At 38.2% G+C, this 10,967-nt stretch overlaps 1 protein-coding gene across 1 annotated transcript; it reads left to right on the top strand.

Moving 5' to 3' along the window:
- Positions 1 to 4,653: 4,653 nt before the first annotated feature.
- Positions 4,654 to 10,264, top strand: rplp2 (ribosomal protein, large P2). The gene is made up of 5 exons (XM_062037685.1): positions 4,654 to 4,795; positions 7,596 to 7,719; positions 7,786 to 7,834; positions 7,900 to 7,998; positions 10,143 to 10,264. Exons 2-5 carry the CDS (start codon positions 7,597 to 7,599, stop codon positions 10,217 to 10,219), a joined length of 348 nt encoding a protein of 115 aa, XP_061893669.1. The 5' UTR covers positions 4,654 to 4,795; position 7,596; the 3' UTR covers positions 10,220 to 10,264.
- Positions 10,265 to 10,967: the final 703 nt, after the last annotated feature.

The raw sequence follows: 10,967 nt of genomic DNA, 5'->3' as shown, positions 1-10,967 counted from the left end.
TGGGCACCACACCTACTGTTTGTGAGATGGGTTCTCGGGGAGGCTGGGGCCGTACTCTGGCTCCCGCACACACTGGGAGTCAAATGTATTGTACATGCAAATTCACATATACTCACACACATACATACACACATACATAGGTACCTACGCTCCCACATACATATACAAATAAATACAGTACATATTTACACACTCAAAGTTCGTACATCCACACGCACATTCATTATACAAACATACTGTATACACATACTGTACATATACATTCACTGTAAAAACATACATATACACATACTGTACATATACATTCACTGTACAAACACACACATACTACACATAGAGTCACTGTACAAACACACACATACATATACTGTACATATACATTCACTGTACAAACACACATTTACACATACTGTACATATACATTCACTGTTCAAACACACATACTGTATACACATACTGTACATATACATTCGCTGTACACACATATACACATACTGTACATATACATTCACTGTACAAGCACACATACACATACTGTACATATACAAGTACATATGCACACATACACTCATGCACATAATCACGTTTCATCAAACATATATTAACGTTGTTGCCCTAGGGTAAACTGGGTATAACACATGGCACACTGACAAAGCTTAACCTATTGTTACTATAACAATCTACAAGGTTAAGGTTGCTTCTCTTTCTTCCCCTCCATTTTTCTGCATTCTTTCGTATCTCAAGTTATCATTACGTATATGTATTGTTGCATTTGAACAATTGTATTGTTGATAATAAAGGTAAAGTACTGGTATTGTTTATTATCAATAGCACTATTTCTATTGGTATTCATATTGCTCCATTTTTAGTGTAATAATGCTCATTGTCATTTCTGTATTTTTTTTTTTTTTTTTTAATTTTCGCTAACTGCTTATTTGCTATTACTTTTACCATCATATTAGTACATGTCGTATTTGCTGATGTTGCTCTGTTGTTGTTGTTGTTGTGTTTGCTGTTGTTGTTTTTGTCTCTCTGTCTAATCCCCCTCTTGTCCCCACAATTCCCCCCTCTGTCTTCCTTTTTCTCTCTTTCTATCCCCTCCTGCTCCGGCCCGGCTGCACCAAATGATAATATAAATACATTTAATAAAGTCAAAATACAAGTAAGGTAACAAGAGAAGTATCCTACACTTCTCTTTTGTAAAGTAAATCTGAACAGCCGATATGGGCATCTACATCTGCTATATGATTTGCCCGAGAAGCTGGGCAGGACATTATAAAAAAAAAAAAAAAAAAAAACAAACAAAAAAAAAAAACAATATGAATGTGTTATTATTTATTGAGCTTATTTATTTTATTTTTCAGTATCAAATGGTTCAAGTCGGTCAAAAAATGTTTAAAGTTTGAATAAGGATGTTTTTTTTTACATTTCAGGCAAATTGATGCATTTTAAATATTTGTTTGTTACAGTGTAAAAAACAGGTTGATAAAGTTATTATTTTTTGTAAGTAAGAATAGGCCAAATGTATTCGCATTGTATCATAGACCTTCTGTTTATTTTATTTTATTTTAATTTTTTAATTGAACAGAACCATTTGAATAAAAGCATCATTTTCAGCAGAGACCCTCACTTTAGTATGAGTCTGCTCCTCTGAAGTGACGTCATGACAGTTTGACAGGTGATGGTGAGGAGGAGTTTCCGCCGCCAGGCTCCGCCGCCAGGCTCCGCCCACTATGTCTGGGTAGGGGTCGGTACTGACCCATACGGCACTTCCGGGTACCATCATCATCATTTGTAGCAATTATGATTAAGATCCGAGTTTGTCATGCAGAAATATTCAAGTTTAATTTTGTTTGAAAAGTTGTGGCGAGCCATCAGATGTCAAGTTTGGCTCCAAGCCACGCCACATCCTATATATACATATATATATATATATATATATATATATATATATATATATATATATATATATATATATATATATATATATATATATATATATATATATATATATATATATATATATATACATATATATATATATATCTGAAGTAATGATATAAGTACAGTTTTTTTTTTTTTTTTAAAGTTTTATTTATACATTTCAACATTTCAACAATCAAATAAGTACAAAGGTAGTACAAAACAGAACAAAAAGAATACAAAGCAGCGCCAGGGGGTTATAAATTCAAAGTAACTAAAATAGAATGCAAAAAAACATATATATAATATAAACAAAGTGCAAAGCCATAGGCTCACTCAATTTCAGTAAACAACTCAAATTAGGAACACAGCATAATCGTCTTCACAGCTTTCTGGTTGCTAGAGGTAGAGAGTGTCTTAATGTACAGTTCTAACTCTTTTTTAAAGGCACAAAAGACAGGTCGGGTATTGAGAAACTTACATTTATGAATATAAAACTTAGCCAATAGTATAATGAGGTTGCTAAGGTAAAATTCCTTTTCAAATTTTTGTTCATATAGTGTAAAACCAAATATCACATCTTTAAAACAAAGCACAAATTTGTCAAGAATATTGTCCAGGATGAAGCGACAGATGCCCTGCCATAGTGATCGAGTGCTTTCACAAGTCCAAAACAGGTGGTAAACAGTCTCTGGATGCATGTTACATAAGGTGCAGGTAACATCAATGTCCTTCTTGTATCTAACCATCACAGTCTTTACAGGGTAATAACGATGAATGATTTTAAAAGATATCTCTTTGACTTTGTTGGTAAGTAAATACCTGTTAGGAAGGGACCATGTTTTGACCCAGCAGATGTCATTCACAATATTATTCCAGAGCGCAATTACGTAGGAGACAGACACACAATCATTTTGGAATAAGCTGCGGATTTTTCTGTTATTTTTCTGATCAAAGCAAAGTTTCTCCACAGGAGTGTCAAGTGGATCATTCACAATTTTTACAGCAGAAAGAGGAGATGAGTAAGCCCTGTACAACATAACAACACCTGTTGGAATGGCATCAAATACAATGGCAAATTGTTTGGGAGTTACAGGGACCTTAAAGTGGTTGAGGAATTCTTGGTAATTAAAAAGTTGACCTTCCTTATTGAAAAGCTGACTCACTAAAATAATATCATTGTTGAACCAATTGTTGAGGAAAAGAGATCTCCTTTTGTAACATATATCTTTATTGTTCCAAATGAAGTATTTGGTAGGTGAGAAATTGTGCTTGTATATAAGAGACCATGCCAGAAGGGCTTGTTTGTGGAAGTTTGAAAGAGCAACAGGAATCCTATCAATGTTGTAGTTACACAATAGCAAACATTTTAGGCCTCCAAGGTTAGAAAATACATGATGAGAAATTAAGTTCCAAATTGATGTAGGGTCTTTCAAATAGTGTCTTATCCAATTAATCTTGAAGGTGTTGTTTAGTGTAGTGAAATCCAAAAAGTTTAGACCACCCTGATTATAATTGTTCATTATAACATATTTCTTAATATAATGAATTTTGTTTTTCCAAACAAAGTCAAAAAGTATTTTGTCTATAGCTTTACATATTTTTTGGTTAACATCTAAAGAAATAGCCGCATACGTAAGCCTGGAGATACCTTCTGCTTTGGAAAGCAAGGTTCTGCCTTTTAAGGATAAATCTCTCTGTAGCCATCGGTTAAATCTTTTCTTAGTTTTTTCTACAATTGGATTAAAGTTCAAGACCGATCTAGAACTCTGATTTTTAATGATAAGTATTCCTAGGTAATTAATACTATCCTTAACTGGAATTTGACATATAGACATCATTTCACATCTCTTCACAGCCATTAGTTCACACTTATTCACATTCAGACGGAGACCAGAAGCCAAGGAAAAAACATGAATCACATCCAAGGCAAGAGGAATTTGAGAAGAGTCCTTCAAAAAGAGTGTTGTGTCATCAGCCAGTTGGCTGATAGTTATTTCTCTGTCTAATATAGAGATCCCCTTTAAACAGCTAGATTTTATATGAACCGATAGCAATTGGGTGGCTAACAAAAATAAATATGGAGAAATAGGACAACCCTGCCGTATCCCACGTTTTAATTCGAATCTTGGGGATGTACCAGATTTGAGCTTTATCGAACTATTGCCATTGCAGTACAAAGTCTTGATTGTTTTGCGGAAAAAATTGCCGAAGCCAAATTTGTCAAGTGTCCGGAAGATAAATTCATGTTCGATCGAGTCAAAAGCTTTGTAGAAGTCCAGGAAAAGCAGGAAGCCTTCATCATTAATGACCTCTGGGTAATCCAGTATGTCAAGTACAAGCCTGATATTATTCGAAATGTGTCTCCCTCTCATAAATCCTGACTGTGTCTCATCAATTATGTCATCCAGAACCAATTTTAAACGTTTGGCAAAAATAATAGCTACAATCTTATAGTCATTGTTTAGGAGGCTAATTGGACGCCAATTATCAATAATCAGTAAATCTTTGTTTGGTTTGGGTATAAGGGTAATGAGGCCTTGTGTTAAAGTTGGAGGAAGGGCACCTGTATCAATACTTTCACAAAACACTTCTAGTAAGAAAGGAGCTAGCTCTTTTGAAAATATTTTATAGAATTCAGATGTAATACCATCCACCCCAGGAGATTTGTTATTTTTTAAACTATTAATTGATTCCATGATATAAGTACAGTCTAGTGTCGGAAGTACACTTACAGCTGTCATCTTTCTGGACCAATCAGAACAAAGCATTCCAGGCTTACATACTTCTGGGAACGCCCCTTCTTCCCTCTCTCTTGCTCTCTGTCGAACTTCCGAGCGTGACCAACGTTTCGTGTCTGTTCAGACTTAAAGTAAGTCAAATGGCTTTTATTTGTCTCCTATACGCGTCTTTGTTACATGTAACAAGCAGCATTAACCCTTTTATGGTCCCTAGTGATCGATGAAGTCACACAATGAAGGTTGGTGTCGGAGAAGTTCAAGGCCCGCTTGCCACTTTGCTGCTTTCTCTTACTTATAATGTCTCTATAGTCCTGCACATTATCTCTTCTCTTGCCGCTAGAATGTGGACTTATGTCTCTATAGTCCTGCACATGATCTCTTCTGCTTCAGACAATCAGTTTGTTGTGTTTATTTCTTGTCGAACCTGACTGCTAACTGTAGCTATGCTAAGCTAGCTAATGACGTACAGGCCTGTTGCTAATGCTTATGCGCATGCGCGAGTAAGGAGTCTTTACTGCTGGCGTGTGACAGACACAACTCATCACTGCCCCCTGGTGTCCGTTTACATCACTGCATGTGTCATATACAGTTTATATAGTATTTACCTTTCACTGTGACGCACAATTATTACGGTACTTTAAGAGACATATTATTTTTGAGTGTTAGAATACATTTATCATCGTCCGTTTTCATTTGTTAAGGGTTTAGATCAAGGGTGTCAAACTTGTTTTCATTTGTACAGTGAATGTATGTATAATCTAATTTTATCACACCATTCATTTGATTGTTTATTTTTTACGTACAAATTGATGGATAATAGGATATGTACTTGCGTTTAAAATCATGAGTCAGCGGAGCAAGCATTTTTAACTATAAATGTTTCAAATATAAGTGCTGCATACTAAAAAAAAAAGTCAAGGTATGTGGGGGCCATTTTGATCATTTTTTTGTAAAAAGACTACTTAAAGACACAACTTAGTGTCAGCTTTGTGTTAACTGCTTTGGGTCTCTAGAAAAGCGCTATATAAATCTAATGCATTATTATCATTATTATAGGTGATAAAATGCACTATTATTAATATGGTGGTGAAAAAAGACAATGTAATGCAAAAAAGAGTAAAACATTTAGTCACTTGTAATACAAAGCTGACCCTACCTTTTTGTCTTTAAATATCTGTCTATCTTTTTTTAATTAACTAAAAACAATTTAAAAATGGGCCCCCACATACTTTGACTTTTCAGTATGTGACTCTTAGTGGAAAAAGTTTGGACACCCCTGAGTTATTCTTATCAAATTATCAGCTTTTTTCTCATTATTTCGAAAATGTTTTCTTTTGGTTTACATTCTTACTGTTGTTTTTATTTTATATCCCAAAATATGCTGCGAGCAACAAAACTGCGCTTTGGACACCATGTTTGAATATAATGGTCAGATAATTGTCACGTTTAAAAGACATGCACCTGTCAACAAATATGTTTAGTAAGAAAGTACTATAGTGATGATCCGCAGCCGGCTCTCTGTTATTAATGTACTGCTAAAAATAGTTTGTGTGCCTGTGTTAGCACTTATAATAACAATATCACTAATATTCAGTCAATATTCAGGTTAGGAGATGTAAATAGAGTATGGCTGGCAGGTTTTAGATGGTTATTTAGAGGGCTTAGTGACTCAACTGTTGGCAGACTTTATATTTGTATTCATTTACAAGTTAGAATGTGTAAAAACATGTGTTCATGTCTTACATTGGGATTGTGAATGATCTCTTCCTAGGTTTTGCATATTTCCAGTATGACGACATTAGGAGCAGAATATTCAAAATGGCTGTCTAAAATGGTGGCATGTATTGATGTTTACAGTATTTTCACATACTTTGCATTTATTTATGAGATGTTAACAAGTGAAAGGTGTTTAATGCTAATACAAGCATGTTTGTTTCCAGAAGACAAGAATATAAGTTGGTGTGATTGTGATGACTTGCATTGATTGGAATCAGACAGTAGTGATGATAACCTCCACATTTTCAAATGGAGGAGAAAGAAAGTCCTCCTTTCTGTCCAATACCACACGAAAGTGTCCAGCTTCCATACTCCTTTTTATACACTTTACAAATAATAGATTGGCGGAAAACTCCCTACAAACGCCGGAGCTTGCTAGCTTTCTGAGACTCTTATTTTGTTAGCGCAGGCAGGATGAAGCAGCGCTTTTATTGTGAAGACAGGAACTGTGCGGTCGGTCTGTAGAGTTTTGACACGAGAGTCTGTTGAAATAAAAAGTGTAATGATGTGGCAGCAGCCAGCATCATCTCACAAGACCCTCGGGTGCCCTGAATGTCAATCACGTGACCAAAGTCATGTCTTGCTGAAGATTGATGATCCATTATTTTTAGCTCTATTTTTTTTAATGCCTGGCTCGCCATGGACTGACACACCCTCCGCCATGGACTGACACACTCTCCGCCATGGACTGACACACTCTCCGCCATAAACTGACACACTCTCCGCCATGGACTGACACACTCTCCGCCATAAACTGACACACTCTCCGCCATGGACTGACACACTCTCCGCCATGGACTGACACACTCTCCGCCATGGACTGACACACTCTCCGCCATGGACTGACACACTCTCCGCCATGGACTGACACACCCTCCGCCATGGACTGACACACCCTCCTTCATGAACGTAATGGGCACCCCTGGTTTAAACTGTATCTTCCCATACAGTAGTTAGGATATGGTGTAATGGGTACTATGAAAGCATGTTTTTCTACTTGTAATGCACATGCAGTTGCTACTTCTCAGCTATCTAATGAGTGTGGTGAACTTCCTATTGGTATTCAGTCCGGTCTTCATAATCTTTCTGAACTGGAATATTCTCATTGTGTTGAGGAAGAGCGATGTATCTCAAAGTGTGTGTTTCTGTCCACAGAATGCGTTACGTGGCCGCTTACCTGCTGGCCGTGCTGGGTGGGAACAGCAGCCCCTCGGCCAAGGACATCAAGGCCATCTTAGGCAGCGTAGGGATCGAGGCGGATGATGAACGACTAAACAAGGTAGCTGACGTGTGTTGATGATCCGTGGTTGTCATGCAGAGTCACACCTGTGGCCTTTCTCTGCAGGTCATTAGTGAGCTGCAAGGGAAAAACATCAACGAAGTGATGAACTCAGGTGAGTGCCGGGAGAGGAGCACACATGTTGCAACATGGAAGACTAATAGTTGATGTCCCTTCCAGGCCTGGCTAAGTTAGCCTCCGTACCAGCAGGTGGCACTGTGGCTGCTCCTGCACCAGGTGGGGCTGTGACTGCCAGTGTGGCGGCTGCACCCGCTGCTGGTATGTACACTATGTTTACTGACTTCTTACATTGACAATGTCTGCTGGTATGTACACTATGTTTACTGACTTCTTACATTGACAATGTCTGCTGGTATGTACAATATGTTTACTGACTTCTTACATTGACAATGTCTGCTGGTATGTACACTATGTTTACTGACTTCTTACATTGACAATGTCTGCTGGTATGTACAATATGTTTACTGACTTCTTACATTGACAATGTCTGCTGGTATGTACAATATGTTTACTGACTTCTTACAAACCCCGTTTCCATATGAGTTGGGAAATTGTGTTAGATGTAAATATAAACGGAATACAATGATTTGCAAATCCTTTTCAACCCATATTCAAATGAATGCACTACAAAGACAAGATATTTGATGTTCAAACTCATAAACTTTTATTTTTTTGCAAATAATAATTAACTTAGAATTTCATGGCTGCAACACGTGCCAAAGTAGTTGGGAAAGGGCATGTTCACCACTGTGTTACATGGCCTTTCCTTTTAACAACACTCAGTAAACGTTTGGAAACTGAGGAGACACATTTTTTAAGCTTCTCAGGTGGAATTCTTTCCCATTCTTGCTTGATGTACAGCTTAAGTTGTTCAACAGTCTGGGGGTCTCTGTTGTGGTATTTTAGGCTTCATAATGCGCCACACATTTTCAATGGGAGACAGGTCTGGACTACAGGCAGGCCAGTCTAGTACCTGCACTCTTTTACTATGAAGCCACGTTGATGTAACACGTGGCTTGGCGTTGTCTTGCTGAAATAAGCAGGGGCGTCCATGGTAACGTTGCTTGGATGGCAACATATGTTGCTCCAAAACCTGTATGTACCTTTCAGCATTAATGGTGCCTTCACAGATGTGTAAGTTACCCATGTCTTGGGCACTAATACACCCCCATACCATCACACATGCTGCCTTTTACACTTTGTGCCTATAACAATCCGGATGGTTCTTTTCCTCTTTGGTCCGGAGGACACAAAGTCCACAGTTTCCAAAAACAATTTGAAATGTGGACTCGTCAGACCACAGAACACTTTTCCACTTTGTATCAGTCCATCTTAGATGAGCTCAGGCCCAGCAAAGCGGACGGCGTTTCCGGGTGTTGTTGATAAACGGTTTTCGTCTTGCATAGGAGAGTTTTATTTTGCACTTACAGATGTAGCGACCAAATGTAGTAACTAACAGTGGGTTTCTGAAGTGTTCCTGAGCCCATGTGGTGATATCCTTTACACACTGATGTCGCTTGTTGGTGCAGTACAGCCTGAGGGATCGAAGGTCACGGGCTTAGCTGCTTACGTGCAGTGATTTCTCCAGATTCTCTGAACCCTTTGATGATATTACGGAGCATAGATGGTGAAATCCCTAAATTCCTTGCAATAGCTGGTTGAGAAAGGTTTTTCTTAAACTGTTCAACAATTTGCTCACGCATTTGTTGACAAAGTGGTGACCCTCGCCCCATCCTTGTTTGTGAATGACTGAGCATTTCATGGAATCTACTTTTATACCCAATCATGGCACCCACCTGTTCCCAATTTGCCTGTTCACCTGTGGGATGTTCCAAATAAGTGTTTGATGAGCATTCCTCAACTTTATCAGTATTTATTGCCACCTTTCCCAACTTCTTTGTCATCAAATTCTAAAGTTAATGATTATTTGCACAAAAAAAATGTTTATCAGTTTGAACATCAAATATGTTGTCTTTGTAGCATATTCAACTGAATATGGGTTGAAAATGATTTGCAAATCATTGTATTCCGTTTATATTTACATCTAACACAATTTCCCAACTCATATGGAAGCGGGGTTTGTATATTGACAATGTCTGCTGGTATGTACACGGTTTACAATGTCTGCTGGTATGTACACGGTTTACAATGTCTGCTGGTATGTACACGGTTTACAATGTCTGCTGGTATGTACACGGTTTACAATGTCTGCTGGTATGTACACGGTTTACAATGTCTGCTGGTATGTACACAATGTCTGCTGGTATGTACACGGTTTACAATGTCTGCTGGTATGTACACAACGGTAATGGTCACCTACGTGTGTAATTACTGTGCTTACACAACCTGCATGGACAATGTCTGATGTTGATTCCTGCTGACATCCAACTTGTCTTTTCCAGCGGAAGAGAAAAAGGAGGTGAAGAAAGAAGAATCTGAAGAGTCCGATGAAGACATGGGCTTTGGACTCTTTGATTAATCTGCCTTTCTTTCGAAAAAGCAATAAAAATGTAAAAGGTTGACACATATTTTGTTTTTGTTCTTTCCCCTCCTTTTGTAATTATTTTAAAACATTTGCAAAATTGCCTTGCAAACTCCAAGTTTAAGGCACACCGAAAGCTTTTGGCCATAGACAAATTGTTGTCACGTGTATTTACATATTTGTTGTGGTTTGATGTTAGTTTTACATTCAAACCTTAGAAGTCTTTTGTTTGATGTCGCTCTTTGTGGAGGGATACGTTACTACGATGACTCCAGCGGAGGGATACGTTACTGCTATGACTCCAGCGGAGGGATACGTTACTGCTATGACTCCAGCGGAGGGATACGTTACTGCTATGACTCCAGCGGAGGGATACGTTACTGCTATGACTCCAGCGGAGGGATACGTTACTGCTATGACTCCAGCGGAGGGATACGTTACTGCTATGACTCCAGCGGAGGGATACGTTACTGCTAGCGGAGGACAGTGTCTTGGTCCGAGTGCCGAGTCTGGGGTGACTAGAGCCCCGTCAGTAAGCTGTATAGTCCCACTTCAGTCCCCCAGTGTTTGTATTTAAATTGGAACTAAACCTTCTCAAGCAGCCTTTGTGTTCCAGTCCAATCTCTGTTTACGTCTTTGTGCTGGCATGTATGTGAGGGGGATTGACTCTTCTTTAGCCTCGCCTAGCAATACATGTTAGCCTAGCCTAGCAATCCATGTTAGCCTAGCCTAGCAATACATGTTA

Source organism: Entelurus aequoreus, linkage group LG26 (assembly GCF_033978785.1).
Source record: "Entelurus aequoreus isolate RoL-2023_Sb linkage group LG26, RoL_Eaeq_v1.1, whole genome shotgun sequence".
Taxonomy (NCBI): domain Eukaryota; kingdom Metazoa; phylum Chordata; class Actinopteri; order Syngnathiformes; family Syngnathidae; genus Entelurus; species Entelurus aequoreus.
This window is presented reverse-complemented; position numbering and strand designations above follow the sequence as displayed.